Source organism: Polyodon spathula, chromosome 55, assembly GCF_017654505.1.
Source record: "Polyodon spathula isolate WHYD16114869_AA chromosome 55, ASM1765450v1, whole genome shotgun sequence".
NCBI classification, from domain to species: Eukaryota; Metazoa; Chordata; class Actinopteri; order Acipenseriformes; family Polyodontidae; genus Polyodon; species Polyodon spathula.
The window spans coordinates 247,521-267,320 of NC_054588.1; the positions used below are offsets into that span (position 1 = coordinate 247,521).

At 42.4% G+C, this 19,800-nt stretch overlaps 1 protein-coding gene across 1 annotated transcript; it reads left to right on the forward strand.

The window, feature by feature from the left end:
- Positions 1–152: 152 nt before the first annotated feature.
- LOC121307321 (elongation factor Tu, mitochondrial-like) lies at positions 153–11,870 on the forward strand (the record flags this gene model as incomplete). The annotated part of the gene is made up of 8 exons (XM_041239500.1): positions 153–336; positions 8,706–8,872; positions 9,005–9,274; positions 9,422–9,554; positions 9,665–9,769; positions 10,383–10,534; positions 11,359–11,478; positions 11,724–11,870. Coding segments are annotated over 8 exons (1,263 nt in total), but the record flags the coding sequence as incomplete, so codon positions are not given.
- Between the last annotated feature and the right edge of the window lie 7,930 nt (positions 11,871–19,800).

A 19,800-nucleotide genomic window follows, 5' to 3' on the forward strand; every position in this document is an offset into this window, starting at 1 on the left:
TCAGCCCGATCGACTCCAGCGATTCCTGTGGAGCTGCATTCCAGTCATCGATTCACTAGTTTACTGTTAATCAATTTTAGCAAAATAAAAAACAAAAATGACACTGCGCAGTGGGTCAGGAATGAGCTGAGATTGAAGGCAGGTTGGATTGAAGGAGCTGTTTGTTTGTCCTGCAGGCCGTGTTGCCCTCTGCTTGGTGTGTGGCTCCTCTGCTTGGGAGACGCTATGCTGTCGAAGCTAAGAAGACGTTTGCACGAGACAAACCCCACGTGAACATCGGAACCATCGGACATGTGGACCACGGGAAAACCACGCTCACCGCGGCTATCACCAAGGGTTGAGAGAGAGAATCAAAAATGACAATACGTACAATACTCTGCAAATACTACTGTACAACACACTGCAACACTGTACAATCAACACACTGCAACACTGTAGAATCAACACACTGCAATACTATACAATGTACACTGCAACACTGTACAATACACTGCAGTACTGTACAATCAACACATTGCAATACTGTACAACACGCTGCAACACTGTGCAATCAACACGCTGCAACACTGTGCAATCAACACACTGCAACACTGTACAATCAACACACTGCAGTGCTGTACAATGTACACTGCACACTGTACTGCAAGTACTGTACAATCAACACATTGCAATACTGTACAATACACTGCAATACTGTACAATCAACACACTGCAACACTGTACAATCAACACACTGCAATACTGTACAATCAACTGCAGTACTGTACAATCAACTACAGTACTGTACAATACACACACTGCAATACTGTACAGTCAACACACTGCAATACTGTACAATACACACACTGCAGTACTGTACAATACACACACTGCAATACTGTACACGTGCCGTAATTGACTGTATGGTGTGCGTTACCATGTCACTTGTGTGAAGTCATGACGGATGTGCGTGACGTATGACTGTTATGGACCAACACTGTACAAAAAAAAAAAAAAAATGGTGTGCGACGTGATTGACATGTTAGTTACACACTGCAATACTGTACAATAGACACACTGCAATACTGTACAATACAGACACACTGCAATACTGTACAATAGAGACACACTGCAATACTGTACAATAGAAACACACTGCAACAACACTGCTCCCTGGTGACGTTGTGGCTCTAGTTTTAGATTTTTAACTACTGGCCCCTTGGGCCACTGAGCTCGTGTTTTTACTGGTCCGGATGCAATTTTATCTGGCCCAATATGTTTATTTATATATTTTCATGATGGTTTTTTATTTTCAGTATGTTTCTACCTGTGTGTGGTAACCAAAGAGAGCCCAAGTCTCAAAAGAAAAAACGAAAGTTATAAACAAAGCTTTCACACGTTACTCGGCTGTTTAAAACACAAACATTTGTGTGCTTGTCCTGAAAATTAAAATACTGTTAAGATTTGAAACTGTATGTAACTCTCACGATGAGCACTCGCACAAGAAACATGCAACGGAGCTCGTTACCACAGCCAACGCTCGAACTGAACGGTAATAACCCTAATTAGGGATCACGTGGGTCATGTGCAGTCTCGACTACACTTTGGAAAAATTCGTAAAAAAATAAACCACTGGAACAGCATTTATTAGATTATTCAGGGGCACAAAAAAAGAGCCTCTTCATTAGATAGGGAAGTAAAAGCAAACGTGTCTTTCTTTAATTTTTTTGTAAGGCAGTCAAACCTATCATACCGTTCTGGGCCATAGGACAATCTGTTGGAATTGTTGTCGATTGTAATTGCCTATGTTCATTAGCCTAAATGACACCAACCCCACGTCTACAGTAATAGTATTCTGTTTGAAATTGTTGCCAATTTTATTGCCTTGTTTTCAGCTAATGTTACACACTCGCTGTCTCTACTGCTGACAGTACAGATGTTACTGCTGTAATACAGACACACTGCAATACTGTACAATACAGACACACTGTACAATACAGACACACTGCAATACTGTACAATACAGACACACTGCAATACACACACACTGCAATACAGACACACTGCAATACTGTACAATACAGACACACTGCAATACAGACACACTGAAGTGCTGTACAATACAGACACACTGCAATAGACACACTGCAATACAGACACACTGCGATACAGAACAATACAGACACACTGCAATACAGACACATTGCAATACTGTACAATACAGCCACACTGTAATACAGACACACTGCAATACTGTACAATACAGACACACTGCAATACTGTACAATACAGACACACTGACTGCAAGTACGAACTTATTGACATGTTACACTGCAATAAGTACATGCGGTGACTTTGATGACATGTTATGTATGTGTGACGTAAATTGTGTGCATACAGACACACTGCAATACAGACACCCTGCAATACTGTACAATACAGACACACTGCCAATACAGACACACTGCAATACTGTACAATACAGACACACTGCAATACAGACACAGTACAGACACACTGCAATACAGACACACTGCAATACTGTACAATACAGACACACTGTACAATACAGACACACTGCAATACTGTACCATACAGACACACTGCAATACAGACACACACTTCAATACAGACACACACCGCAATACTGTAGCAATACAGACACACTGCAATACTGACACACTGCACTGACACAATACACACACACTGCAATACAGACACACTGCAATACTGTACAATACAGACACACTGCAATACAGACACACTGCAATACTGACACAATACAGACACACTGCAATACAGACACACTGCAATACTGTACAATACAGACACACTGCAATACAGTACAATACAGACACACTGCAATACTGTACAATACAGACACACTGCAACTGTACAAATACAGACACACGGCAATACTAAAATAGACACACTGAACTACAGACAAAATGCAGTACTGTACAATGACAGGACACACTGCAGTTACTGGACAATTACAGACACCACTGCAATAACTGTTAAATACAGACGCACTGCAATACTGTACAATACACTGCTAACACTGTACAATCAACACGCTGCCAGTACATGTACAATCAACACCACTGCAATACTATACAATGAAACACTGCAACATGTACAATCAACACACAAAACTGTAACAACACTGTGCACAACACGTACCAATTACATGCACTGCAACACTGTACAATACATGCACTGCAACACTGTACAATACATGCACTGCAACACTGTACAATAGACACACTGCAACACTGTACAATAGACACACTGCAATACTGTACAATCGACACACTGCAACACTGTACAATAGAGACACACTGCAATACTGTACAATACAGACACACTGCAATACTGTACAATAGAGACACAATGCAACAGGCTCGAGTTTAGATTTTTAACTACTGGCCCTTCTGGCCACTGAGCTCGTAGTTTTATTGGTCTGGATGCAATTTTATCTGGCCCAATTATTTATATATTTTTCATGATGTTTTTTTTATTTTCAGTATGTTTCTAACTGTGTGTGGAAACCAAAGACAGCCCACGTCTCAAAAGAAAATGGCTAAACAAAGACTTTCAATATGTACTCGGCTGTTTAATGTACACACATTTGTGTGCTTTGTCTGAAAATTTAAAATACTGTTAAGATTTGAAACTGTATTGTGTACAGATGATACTCGCAGAAAAACATGCACCGGAGCTGTTACCACAGCCAACGCTCGAAACTGAAATGTAATAACCCATGCACTATTAGGGATCCGTTGGGTCAGTGCAGTCGAATACACGAAAATAAAAAAAAATAAATCCACCTGGAACAGCATATTACATATTCAGGGGCACAAAAAACAGCCTCATCCATTAGATACTAGTAAAAGCAAACGTGTCTTTCTTTAATGTTTTTAAGGGCATCTTAAAACATGTTGTTCGTTTGCCATTAATGTAAGGCCCTAAAAAATGTAGTCAGAATTTGAAACAGCTAAACGTTCTAATTATCATTTTGTTTGGATTAATGTTAAATACGTTAGGAACATTGTCGTTGTTAAGATGTCTGAGCATAAGACAAAACTTTACACAACGGCAATTTTTAGCTAATGTTTTTAGCTAATGTTAGCAGACAGACAAAACTGCAATACAGGAACACTGCCAAATACTGCAATACTGTACAGTACAGACACACTGCAATACAGACACACTGCAATACTGTACAATACAGACACACTGCAATACAGACACACTGCAGACACTGTACAATACAGACACACTGCAATACAGACACACTGCAATACTGACACAATACAATACACACTGCAATACTGTACAATACAGACACACTGCAATACAGACACACTGCAATACTGTACAATACAGACACACTGCAATACACACACACTGCAATACAGACACACTGCAATACAGACACACTGCAATACTGTACAATACAGACACACTGCAATACTGTACAACACTGCAATACAGACACACTGCAATACTGTACAATACAGACACACTGCAATACTGTACAGTACAGACACACTGCAATAGACACACTGCAATACTGTACAATACAGACACACTGCAATACTGTACAATACAGACACACTGCAATACTGTACAATACAGACACACTGCAATACTGTACAATACAGACACACTGCAATACTGTACAATACAGACACACTGCAATACTGTACAATACAGACACACTGCAATACTGTACAATACAGACACACTGCAATACAGACACACTGCAATACTGTACAATACAGACACACTGCAATACAGACACACTGCAATACTGTACAATACAGACACACTGCAATACAGACACACTGCAATACTGTACAATACAGACACACTGCAATACAGACACACTGCAATACTGTACAATACAGACACACTGCAATACAGACACACTGCAATACTGTACAATACAGACACACTGCAATACAGACACACTGCAATACTGTACAATACAGACACACTGCAATACTGTACAATACAGACACACTGCAATACAGACACACTGCAATACTGTACAATACAGACACACTGCAATACAGACACACTGCAATACTGTACAATACAGACACACTGCAATACAGACACACTGCGATACTGTACAATACAGACACACTGCAATACTGTACAATACAGACACACTGCAATAGACACACTGCGATACTGTACAATACAGACACACTGCAATACAGACACACTGCAATACTGTACAATACAGACACACTGCAATACTGTACAATACAGACACACTGCAATACAGACACACTGCAATACAGACACACTGCAATACACATACAGACACACTGCAATACAGACACACTGCAATACTGTACAATACAGACACACTGCAATACAGACACACTGCAATACTGTACAATACAGACACACTGCAATACAGACACACTGCAATACTGTACAATACAGACACACTGCAATACAGACACACTGCAATACTGTACAATACAGACACACTGCAATACAGACACACTGCAATACTGTACAATACAGACACACTGCAATACAGACACACTGCAATACTGTACAATACAGACACACTGCAATACAGACACACTGCAATACTGTACAATACAGACACACTGCAATACAGACACACTGCAATACTGTACAATACAGACACAATGCAATACAGACACACTGCAATACTGTACAATACAGACACACTGCAATACTGTACAATACAGACACACTGCAATACAGACACACTGCAATACTGTACAATACAGACACACTGCAATACAGACACACTGCAATACTGTACAATACAGACACAATGCAATACAGACACACTGCAATACTGTACAATACAGACACACTGCAATACACACACTGCAATACTGTACAATACAGACACACTGCAATACAGACACACTGCAATACTGTACAATACAGACACACTGCAATACAGACACACTGCAGACACTGTACAATACAGACACACTGCAATACTGTACAATACAGACACACTGCAATACAGACACACTGCAATACTGTACAATACAGACACACTGCAATACAGACACACTGCAATACTGTACAATACAGACACACTGCAATACAGTACACACAGACACACTGCAATACAGACACACTGCAATACTGTACAATACAGACACACTGCAATACAGACACACTGCAATACTGTACAATACAGACACACTGCAATACAGACACACTGCAATACTGTACAATACAGACACACTGCAATACAGACACACTGCAATACTGTACAATACAGACACACTGCAATAGACACACTGCGATACTGTACAATACAGACACACTGCAATACAGACACACTGCAATACTGTACAATACAGACACACTGTAATACAGACACACTGCAATACTGTACAATACAGACACACTGCAATACAGACACACTGCAATACTGTACAATACAGACACACTGCAATACAGACACACTGCGATACTGTACAATACAGACACACTGCAATACTGTACTGTAATACAGACACACTGCAATACAGACACACTGCAATACTGTACAATACAGACACACTGCAATACAGACACACTGCAATACTGTACAATACAGACACACTGCAATACAGACACACTGCAATACTGTACAATACAGACACACTGCAATAGACACACTGCGATACTGTACAATACAGACACACTGCAATACAGACACACTGCGATACTGTACAATACAGACACACTGCAATAGACACACTGCGATACTGTACAATACAGACACACTGCAATACTGTACAATACAGACACACTGCAATACAGACACACTGCAATACTGTACAATACAGACACACTGCAATACAGACACACTGCAATACTGTACAATACAGACACACTGCAATACTGTACAATACAGACACACTGCAATACAGACACACTGCAATACTGTACAATACAGACACACTGCAATAGACACACTGCGATACTGTACAATACAGACACACTGCAATACAGACACACTGCAATACTGTACAATACAGACACACTGCAATAGACACACTGCGATACTGTACAATACAGACACACTGCAATACAGACACACTGCAATACTGTACAATACAGACACACTGCAATACAGACACACTGCAATACTGTACAATACAGACACACTGCAATACAGACACACTGCAATACTGTACAATACAGACACACTGCAATACAGACACACTGCAATACTGTACAATACAGACACACTGCAATACAGACACACTGCAATACTGACACAATACAGACACACTGCAATACAGACACACTGCAATACTGTACAAGACAGACACACTGCAATACAGACACACTGCAATACTGTACAATACAGACACACTGCAATACAGACACACTGCAATACTGTACAATACAGACACACTGCAATACAGACACACTGCAATACTGTACAATACAGACACACTGCAATACAGACACACTGCAATACTGTACAATACAGACACACTGCAATACAGACACACTGCAATACTGTACAATACAGACACACTGCAATACAGACACACTGCAATACTGTACAATACAGACACACTGCAATACAGACACACTGCAATACTGTACAATACAGACACACTGCAATACAGACACACTGCAATACTGTACAATACAGACACACTGCAATACAGACACACTGCAATACTGTACAATACAGACACACTGCAATAGACACACTGCGATACTGTACAATACAGACACACTGCAATACAGACACACTGCAATACTGTACAACACAGACACACTGCAATACAGACACACTGCAATACTGTACAATACAGACACACTGCAATACAGACACACTGCAATACTGTACAATACAGACACACTGCAATACAGACACACTGCAATACTGTACAATACAGACACACTGCAATACAGACACACTGCAATACTGTACAATACAGACACACTGCAATACAGACACACTGCAATACTGTACAATACAGACACACTGCAATACAGACACACTGCAATACTGTACAATACAGACACACTGCAATACAGACACACTGCAATACTGTACAATACAGACACACTGCAATACAGACACACTGCAATACTGTACAATACAGACACACTGCAATACAGACACACTGCAATACTGTACAATACAGACACACTGCAATACAGACACACTGCAATACTGTACAATACAGACACACTGCAATACAGACACACTGCAATACTGTACAATACAGACACACTGCAATACTGTACAATACAGACACACTGCAATACTGTACAATACAGACACACTGCAATACAGACACACTGCAATACAGACACACTGCAGTACTGTACAATACAGACACACTGCAATACTGTACAATACAGACACACTGCAATACTGTACAATACAGACACACTGCAATACAGACACACTGCAATACTGTACAATACAGACACACTGCAGTACTGTACAATACAGACACACTGCAATACTGTACAATACAGACACACTGCAATACAGACACACTGCAATACTGTACAATACAGACACACTGCAATACTGTACAAATACAGACACACTGCAATACAGACACACTGCAATACTGTACAATACAGACACACTGTAATACAGACACACTGCAATACTGTACAATAGACACATTGCAGTGCTGTACAATACAGTGTGAGTCTCTGTGTTGATTTGTTCTGTGTTCTCTCAGTGCTGGCCGAGGCGGGCGGTGCTCGCTATAAGAAGTATGAGGATATCGACAACGCTCCAGAGGAGAAAGCGCGAGGAATCACTATCAACGCCTCGCACGTGGAATACAGCACGGCCAACCGACACTACGCACACACTGACTGCCCCGGGCACGCGGACTACGTGAAGGTGAGAGCCTCCCTGAGCCAGCCGCCTTGGCTCGCTGTCCCGTAGACTGGAGCAGGGCTCCGGCTCAGAGTCAGTTTCCACATTGTCATGTGTGTTTTTTTTTTTGTGTGTGTGTCTGTCTGCTCCCCTCAGAACATGATCACGGGCACCGCCCAATTGGACGGCTGCATCCTGGTTGTCGCAGCGACGGACGGACAGATGCCGCAGACGAGGGAGCACCTCCTGTTGGCCCGTCAGATCGGCGTGGAACACGTGGTTGTGTTCGTGAACAAGGCTGACGCCGTGGATGATAAAGAGATGCTGGAGCTGGTGGAGCTGGAGATCAGAGAACTGCTGAGCGAGTTCGGATACGAAGGGGAGAAAACACCCGTGATAGTGGGGTCAGCACTGTGTGCGCTGGAGGTGAGGAGAGGAGACCCGTGATAGTGGGGTCAGCACTGTGTGCGCTGGAGGAGAGGGATGGACAACACCTGTTATTAGTGGGGTCAGCATTGTGTGCACGAGGTGAGGGGAGAGAGATGAGGAGTCTAATGAATATTCTTATGTCAGAATCGCAGTCCTGAGATCGGGGTCGATTCGATCATGAAGCTGCTGGAAGTTGTTGACAGCTACGTTCCTCTGCCCAAGAGGGAGTTGGACAAGCCCTTTCTGCTGCCCATCGAGGCCGTGTACTCCATCCCCGGTGAGACCAGTGTGTGTGTGTGATTGCTGTTCCTGTGTGTTATTGCATAACAGTGTGTCTCTGCAGGTTGGTGTGATTGTATATTTGTAACCCTACGCTGCCCCCTGCAGGTCGCGGCACTGTGGTGACAGGGACCCTCGAGAGGGGGGTGATTAAGAAAGGCGACGACTGCGAGTTTGTGGGGCACAACCGCGCCTTCAAATCCGTTGTGACGGGTGAGCCAATCGCAGAGCTACAGGGCTATCCACACAGCCAATTGTAGGGCTCCACACAGCTATTGACACAGCTACTCTGGGCTATCCACGCAGCTGCTCACAGGGCTATCCACGCAGCTGCTCACAGGGCTATCCACGCAGCTGCTCACAGGGCTATCCACGCAGCTGCTCACAGGGCTATCCACGCAGCTGCTCACAGCTATCCACGCAGCTGCTCACAGCTATCCACGCAGCTGCTCACAGCTATCCACGCAGCTGCTCACAGCTATCCACGCAGCTGCTCACAGGGCTATCCACGCAGCTGCTCACAGCTATCCACGCAGCTGCTCACAGCTATCCACGCAGCTGCTCACAGCTATCCACGCAGCTGCTCACAGCTATCCACGCAGCTGCTCACAGCTATCCACGCAGCTGCTCACAGGGCTATCCACGCAGCTGCTCACAGGGCTATCCACGCAGCTGCTCACAGCTATCCACGCAGCTGCTCACAGGGCTATCCACGCAGCTGCTCACAGGGCTATCCACGCAGCTATCCTGAATTAAACAGTGGAGGAATTCGTCACACTAGCTGTGTTTAACTGTTCTTATTTAACCATGTAAACGATCTTGCCAGGTATCGAGATGTTCCACCAGCACCTTGACAGGGCTGAGGCTGGCGACAATCTGGGAGCGTTGGTGAGGGGCCTGAAGAGAGAGGACATGAGGAGGGGCATGGTGATGTCAAAACCGGGGTCCATCAAACCCCACCAGAAAGTACAAGCCCAGGTAAAGGAGCTGAGGAACTACATTACCCACAGTGCTTCACACTGGCACACACAGACACTTGGGCCTTATGAAATCCGTGTTGCGGAGAACACGGACCAAATCCAGAATTCAGAGAAAAAAATTGAATTAGGCACCAAGGACATTTACCATAAAATCAGTTTAAACAAACAAAACAAAGTATATATGTATATATTTAAAAAATGACATTGAAATAGCATGGTGTTTGTATGACAAGAGGCTTCAAGAAACACACATCACGGGAACGCATGAAAAAAACCTCTCGGCCACCATACATGACCGTATTATAACTGTAATGAAACGCTGCCTCTCGTGCTGCTTCACTTGCTAGCTGCCGTTATCACCTGGGGGGAAAACGACTACCTAGAGGTTACTCTGAGCAGGTAGTGCTGTTATGACTACTGCAGAATGTAGAGTTACTCAGGGAGATATTACTAAGTGCCTGGGGGCTCTCGAGTGGCGTATCCAGTAAAGGCGCTCCTCGCATGGAGTGCAGGATGAGCCCTATAGCCTGCCACTCAATTAAGAGGAGAAGACAGCAAATGTATTATGCTGCTACAACGGCTCTTCAGTGCTTTTTCACTGACGCTCACTTCCTTAGAGACGGTTGCTACCTGGTTCCAAACAGCACGACGCTTTCAATGTTTTCAGCGCTCACTTCCTTTTTTAAAAGGAAGAAAACTCAAATGAGGGGATTGCAGGGCAACAGTGCAGGGCTCCAGTGCGGGGCTCCAGTGCAGGATTGCCGGGCTGCGGTTTCTAGTAACTAGTAAATCTCTCCCTCTCTCTGTCTCTCTCTCTCTCAGGTGTATGTTCTCAGTAAGGAGGAGGGCGGGAGGCACAAGCCCTTTGTCTCGAACTTCATGCCCGTCATGTTCTCTCTCACCTGGGACATGGCCTGCCGAGTGGAGCTGCCACAGAGCAAGGTGAGGGGGGGCGGGGGGGCTGCACTGACATCATTAATACAGGTCCTGCCGACTCCACCCAATTACAACTGCAAAGCTCATACAGCTGAATCTGTGTGTCAGGGTGTGTGTCTGCATTGTGTCTGTAGTTTAGTGTGTGTAGATGGCGAGGTCTGTGTCTCTTTCTGTCTCTATGTATACAGTCTCATCACATCCAGGAGCATGAGCATGACTGTGTGTATTTTTCTGTGTATCTCTGTCAGTAGGAGATGGTAATGCCTGGAGAGGACACCTTCCTCACTGTGTGCGTGTGTTATATGACAAATTCAGAGGTGCTTTACTGGCATGACATTAACACTATGAACATCAGTATAAAAATAAATAATGAAAAGGAATAAATGTAACCCCCCCCCCCCCCCCCAGATTAACTGCTCACACAGATACCTCAGTATCTAATTTCCACTTTTATAGTGGCCCTATAACAAATGCCCCTTTGACATCCTGGGTCCTTGTCTGTTTTGGCATAGTCTACCACACTACTGCCCAGAGCTGAGTGTGTGTATCTGCCCAGAGAATCCCCTCTAGCCCTGCTATTGACAATGTATCCAGGCCATGACTGTTCCTCTGTGTGGTGATGTGTGTGTGGTACACAGGGCTCTGTCCAAACGGGTGGCTATTCCCCTCTGTACTGATGTAGTCCATCTCTCTGCCTGGCATTGAGATCTCCACACAGCAGCCCTGAAAATGAATGCTCTCTGATTGGAGGTTTGAACCCCTCCCTCCTGTGGTAAGGGGACTCTGTGGGTGGCAGGTAAACTGCGCACAGATAGGTATCTAGAATAGTTGATGGAATGCCTCCTTTAATTTTGAGCCATGGGTATGTCTCACCTCTCTTTACTGGGGAGACAGAGTTTGTGTCATGTGTCAGTATTTGTGAATGCTGTGGCGTCAGTCTGTAAGTGTGAAACACTATCACACGTTTTAATAAACTGAAGTGCGAGGACGGTAACAGATACACCAATAAGAAGAATACTAATGCTTGTTAGTACAGAGGTGTATTAACATGCAGTATTCAGCCTGGTTGGACAAACGTGCAACTATTTTTTTGAATATTTTAATCCAGTCGCTATTTGAGATAAGACTTATTTCTGGCAAAGAAAAAAAAACTTTACTAAAAAAACGGGGTTTTTTTTGCACCTACGCAATTCAGTAGTGAAAAGTTCAAAGTTAAGCATTATATTTAGTGCCACATGTCTAAAACAAACGGGCCACTAATGTAGATGCCGCCTTAGAACAGAATTCTGTTTAAGCGCATTCAAGCCCAAATGTCTTGGTCTGGCTAATGTAATAAACATGCAAGTTCTCTTTATTGCCTTCATGCTGAAGCTGTCTGCATTGGCAGTGTGGCTTGGAAGCTTTAGGTGCTGTGCTTTCCTTTGCAGTGAAGCGTTACATTGATCCTGTTAGGGGAACATATGCTGGCAGTGAAGTCTGTAGCATTCTGGTGTTTCCACCGCTCATGCATGCAGTTCAAAACACAGGACTTTCACAGCTATCACTACATGCACATGAAATACAGATTAACACAAAACCCAAAGAATTTAAAAACACGCTAACATTTGACATGCAGTAGTTTTAATGACACATGCTAGCAAATTATATTTTTGCAGCTTCTAGCAAATGCACTGCAATGCCAACATAAACAAGCATCAATGAACTCTCTTTTGATCAGGTTCTAACGCATTCCTGTTCTGTGTGTTCTCTTTGCTGTGACTGTTTTATAAGTAATATGCACTGTGATTCACTGAAACTAAAAGAACGGAAGAAACCACAGTAAAGAGATCGAGGTGGCTATCTCAAAGGTGTTTCAATAAATTGGTGGCATTTCCTTCTTTGTTTTTCACATTTTGACACTCCGCCTTCAACCAGATCTCCATTGTCAATCTGCTGATCCCAAATGGTCTAGAGTAACAGGTCAGCTTCTCTCGCATTCGCCACCCCCCCCCCCCCCCCCCCCCCCCCCCCCCCCCCCCCTGCTGCTGCTGCTGCTGCAAATTTCATTTTCCCAGAACGCACAGGGTAGTTGGTCTCTTCCGCTAAGTGGAAATGAGTCGGCTTGGGTCATATTGTTTTTAAAGCACACGGTTACAGAGTTTTGTTTTAAAATTAAAAAAGAAAACAAAACAACAACCCCATGGTTTGAAAAACCACGATGCTTTGATATTTTTATTTTACCCCAATATTAAGTATCATAGAATTTTAGTATCATGATGTACTGCAGAACACTACAGTGTATGTACGGTATATGACTGTCTGTCTGCATATACACTATATGACTGCGTGTTTCTCTGTGTATATACAGTATATGACTATCTGTGTATATACAGTGTATGACTGTCTCTGTGTTTATACAGTATATAACTGTCTCTCTGTTTACACAGTATATGACTGTCTCTGTGTATATACAGTATATGACTCTGTGTATATACTGTGTATATACAGTATATGACTATCTGTGTATATACTGTGTGTCTCTGTGTTTATACAGTATATAACTGTCTCTCTGTTTACACAGTATACAGTATCTGTGTATATACTGTCTATGACTCTGTGTATACAGTATATGACTGTCTCTGTGTATATACAGTATATGACTCTGTGTATATACTCTGTGTATATACAGTATATGACTGTCTGTGTTTATACAGTATGACTGTCTCTGTGTATATACAGTATATGACTGTATATACAGTATATGACTATATGACTGTCTCTGTATATACAGTATATGACTGTCTCTGTGTATATACAGTATATGACTCTGTATATACAGTATATGACTGTCTCTGTGTATATACAGTATATGACTGTCTGTGTATATACAGTATATGACTGTCTGTGTTTATACAGTATGACTGTCTCTGTGTATATACAGTATATGACTATCTGTGTATATACAGTGTATGAGGCTTGTGGATTACAGTATATGGAGTCTTGTGTATTAACAGTATAGGAAGGGCAGGTGGGGAGAAAGGATGAAGTGTATATGGGTAGAGAGACAGTAGATGAATGTAGGGTGGTTAGAAAGTAGAGGATGTAGCGGGGGACTTTAAGGATATGATGTGTAGAGAAAGGATAGGAAGGTGATGGGGAGATGAAAGGGAGGAAGGGGAGGTGGGGGAAAGTAGAGGAAGGAGGTGGAGAGGAAAGGAGGATGGAATTGGGATGGGTTATAAAGGTAGGGGAAGGGAGGTGTGGTATAAAGGATGGAATGTGATAGGGGTAGGAAGAAAGGATATGATAGTAAGGGGGGGAGAAAGGTATATGAATGGAGAGGGGGCAGAAGGTTGGAAGGGATGTGGTCGTAGTAAGATATTTTCTTTTAGGAAGTCGTCGGGGTATAGAACAGGAGAGGAATGGGATGGTTGGAGAAAGGATAGAATGGTGATGGGGGGAGAAATGAGATGAAGGTATGGGGGTAGTAAAGGAGATGAAGGGATGGGGGAGATAAAGTTATGAATGGATGTTGAGAAAGGATATGGAAGGTAGTGGGTATAAAAGGATAGGAAGGTTAGAGGTGATGATAAAGGAGAGGAATGGGGAATATAAAGGAGAGGGTAAGTAGGGGGAGTATAAAGGAGAGAAGGTAGAGGTGTAGTAGGAAAAAAGGAGTAGGGAATGTAGAGTGGGTGTATGAGAGAAGTATAGGAGGAGAGGGTAGAATAATAGTATTGTAGGAGAGGTGGATGATTAGGGGAAGTATGAACGGTGATGGGTGTCAGTAAAGGCATGGGAATCTGGGTAATGTGTGATATAAAGGTGAGATGCGGAAGAGGGGGAGATAACAGGAGAGGAAGGTATGGGGTTAGAAAGGAGGGAATGGGAGGTGTTGAATACAATGTATGAAGTATGTAGGGGGGGATAAAGTATTAGGAGGCGAGGTGTGGTGAGAAAAGTAAGGATAGGGGGAATATGTGTATATATAAGGAGATGAATGGAGGGTTGGAGAAAGGATATTGAAGTGGGAGATGTGGTAGAGTTATACAGGACAGGAGGGAATGGAGGGTGGGGAGAAAGGATCGATAGGAAAGGGATGGGGGATATAAAGATGAAGGATGTGTTTATAAAGTGACGCAGGAAAGATAGATAGTGGGAATCACGACGAACGTGCATAGCGGTGTCTGGGTTGAGAGAGATGAATGGCTTGGTGATCACTTTTACATTGGTAGAGAAGTATCAGGTTATGAGATGATGAAACTAAAAGAAAGGCAGAAGTAGAGAAAAAGAAAGAGAAAGTACGTAAGGGATAAAAAAGAAAGGAATAGATAATGTATATAAATAAAGAGAGAAAGTATATACTTATAAACACAGACACCAGTAAGACGTTAATTGTTCACTACACTACGACCAGACTTAGTGTGTCAAATACTGTAAATAGCTACCAGCAAGACGAGAATCAAACGGATCAGTACTGTAATAAACACCTGAGATCAGTGCGAAATGACCGCCTAATAACACAAGACCCCTACCCCCCCCCCCCCCCCCCACTCAATATACTGTAAATACAAGCGATCAGTCCTATCGTGAGATATACTGTATAATACAACTATGACGAGGTCTACTATAGCTGTATAGACACCGATGAGCCACTTATTCATACATCGTATAAACACAGACAGTCATAATACATGTATATCATAAGGAGACTCATAATACTGTATATACACAAGAAGACTCATATACTGTATGTCTACACGAAGAAGACAGTCATATACTAGTTATAACACATGAGACATAGTTCATAAAATACGTATAGACGACGTAGCCAGACATTATTACGTTGACTTGAGTACACCAAGAATCCATATCTACTCATTATATAAAGAGACGAGCTCATTAGTACTGAAGATAACGACTGAGTGACAGGTCATATACTATGCCCTAAAAAGCACAGACAGTAATATACCTTGTAATATACACAGACAGTCATAATATACATGTATACAACACAGACAGTCATATATAACTGCTATAAGCATCAGCAGCCAGATCATAATACAGTGCTTAACACACATGACAGCTCATTAAACTACGTTATATACACTAGAGATCAGCTCATATTAGTGCTATAGAACACAGACATGTACCATTTCGCTGGTCAGTATACACAAGAGACACGAGATATATACTGATCATAACACAGGACAGTCCATTAGTTAGGGTGAATAATAACACTAGAGACAGTCTAAGACTGTATAATCACAGACAGCTCTATTATCAATCGAATAACAGCCAGCACAGTCCTATACCTGGGAAATATAACACAGAGCAGGTCATCTTTCGTCTTCACTAGTATAAACCAGAACAGTCGCTATACGCCTTTAGTCATACCACAGACATGTCCGCTAATAGAATACATGGTGCTATACACACAGGACATGATACCTTCGTATACTATCACAGGAGAACAGCCACAAATACATGCCTACTAAACAGCAGACAGTCATATACGGATCATACACTATGAGAGCCAGCTCATGACTGCCTTATAACACGATGAGCAGTCATTCTACGTAATATACACGAGAGACTCATATACTGTATTAACACAGAGATAACAATTATATGATATTATACGTGCCAGAGACAGTCATATAACAAATGCATATATGCACCATAGACAGCACAGTCATAATACTGTATAGCTATCACTAGAGTAATAACTGTATAGGTACACAGCAATAACCTGACTATATCACAGAGCGACAGGGTCAATATACTGATATACAAGACCGTCATATTCACAGTGTACTATACACCGCCAAAGACAGTCATATACTTGTTATATACACAGAGAAGAGACTCAATAAATACTGTATATACACAGAACGACAGCTCACATACTTGCTAGCCTCAAGCAGAGAAGCACATGTTTCATAATACATACTGTATAACATCAGGGACAGAGTCAGTCATACTGTATAACTAGAGACAAGATATATATAGACTGCTATAATACACAGCTAGTACATATACTGCTAAATAGTAACCAGACGAAAGCACGCCAACACATCGTGCGCCATGGTCATATAGTGTATATGCAGACAGACAGTCATATACCGTACATACACTGTAGTGTTCTGCAGTACATCATGATACTAAAATTCTATGATACTTAATATTGGGGTAAAATAAAAATATCAAAGCATCGTGGTTTTTCAAACCATGGGGTTGTTGTTTTGTTTTCTTTTTTAATTTTAAAACAAAACTCTGTAACCGTGTGCTTTAAAAACAATATGACCCAAGCCGACTCATTTCCACTTAGCGGAAGAGACCAACAAGACTGTGCGCTCTGGGAAAATTAAATTACTGCAGCAGCAGCAGCATGGCGAATGCTGGAGAGAAGCTTGATGTGGAGCCATTTGGGATTTCAGCCAGATGACAATGGAGATCTGGTTGAAGGCGGAGTGTCAAAATGTGAAAAACAAAGAAGGAAATGCCACCAATTTATTGAAACACCTTTGAGATAGCCACCTCGATCTCTTTACTGTGGTTTCTTCCGTTCTTTTAGTTTCAGTGAATCACAGTGCATATTACTTATAAAACAGTCACAGCAAAGAGAACACACAGAACAGGAATGCGTTAGAACCTGATCAAAAGAGAGTTCATTGATGCTTGTTTATGTTGGCATTGCAGTGCATTTGCTAGAAGCTGCAAAAATATAATTTGCTAGCATGTGTCATTAAAACTACTGCATGTCAAATGTTAGTGATGTTTTTATATTCTTTGGATTTTGTGTTAATCCGTATTTTATGTGCATGTAATGTGACAGCTGTGAAAATCTTGTTTTGAATTGCATGCATGAGCGGTGCGAAAGACCAGAATTGAATACAGACTTCACTGCCAGCATATCAGTTTCCCTAACAGGATCAATGTAACGCTTCACTGCAAAGGAAAGCACAGCACCTAAAGCTTCCAAGCCACACTGCCAATGCAGACAGCTTCAGCATGAAGGCAATAAAGAGAACTTGCATGTTTATTACATTAGCCAGACCAAGACATTTGGGCTTGAATGCGCTTAAACAGAATTCTGTTCTAAGGCGGCATCTACATTAGTGGCCCGTTTGTTTTAGACATGTGGCACTAAATATAATGCTTAACTTTGAACTTTTCACTACTGAATTGCGTATGTTTGCAGCGTTTTTAGTAAAGCAGTTCTTTGCCAGAAATAAGTTTATCTGCTGAACTAATTTTATTAAGTTTTTTATTCAACGTGCAAACAGGTTTGGTCACGACTTCTGCATGTTAATACACCTCTGTACTAACAAGCATTAGTATTCTTCTTATTGGTGTATCTGTTACCGTCCTCGCACTTCAGTTTATTAAAACGTGTGATAGTGTTTCACACTTACAGACTGACGCCACAGCATTCACAAATACTGACACATGACACAAACTCTGTCTCCCCAGTAAAGAGAGGTGAGACATACCCATGGCTCAAAATTAAAGGAGGCATTCCATCAACTATTCTAGATACCTATCTGTGCGCAGTTTACCTGCCACCCACAGAGTCCCCTTACCACAGGAGGGAGGGGTTCAAACCTCCAATCAGAGAGCATTCATTTTCAGGGCTGCTGTGTGGAGATCTCAATGCCAGGACAGGCAGAGATCTCACTACATCAGCACAGAGGGGAACAGCCACCCATTTGGAGAAACCCCTTTGTACCACACACTTAGGGTGTGTTCCACGTCACACAAGAGACACAGTAACTGGCCTGGCTACATTGTGCTAATAGACAGGGCTAGAGGGGATTCTGGGCAGCTACCACACATCAGCTCTGGGCAGTAGTGTGTAGACAGTTCCTGGGTCAGAAAAGACAGGGTGTCAACAAGGGGCCGGTGTATACGGGCCACTTAAAAGTGGAAATTATAGAACTGAGGATCTGCATGGAGCCGTTAATCTGGGGGGGGGGGGGGGGGTTACATTTATTCCTTTTCATTATTTATTTTTATACTGATGTTCATAGTGTTAATGTCATGCCAGTAAAGCACCTCTGAATTTGTCATATAACACACGCACACAGTGAGGAAGGTGTCCTCTCCAGGCATTACCATCTCCTACTGACAGAGATACACAGAAAAATACACACAGTCATGCTCATGCTCCTGGATGTGATGAGACTGTATACATAGAGACAGAAAGAGACACAGACCTCGCCATCTACACACACTAAACTACAGACACAATGCAGACACACACCCTGACACACAGATTCAGCTGTATGAGCTTTGCAGTTGTAATTGGGTGGAGTCGGCAGGACCTGTATTAATGATGTCAGTGCA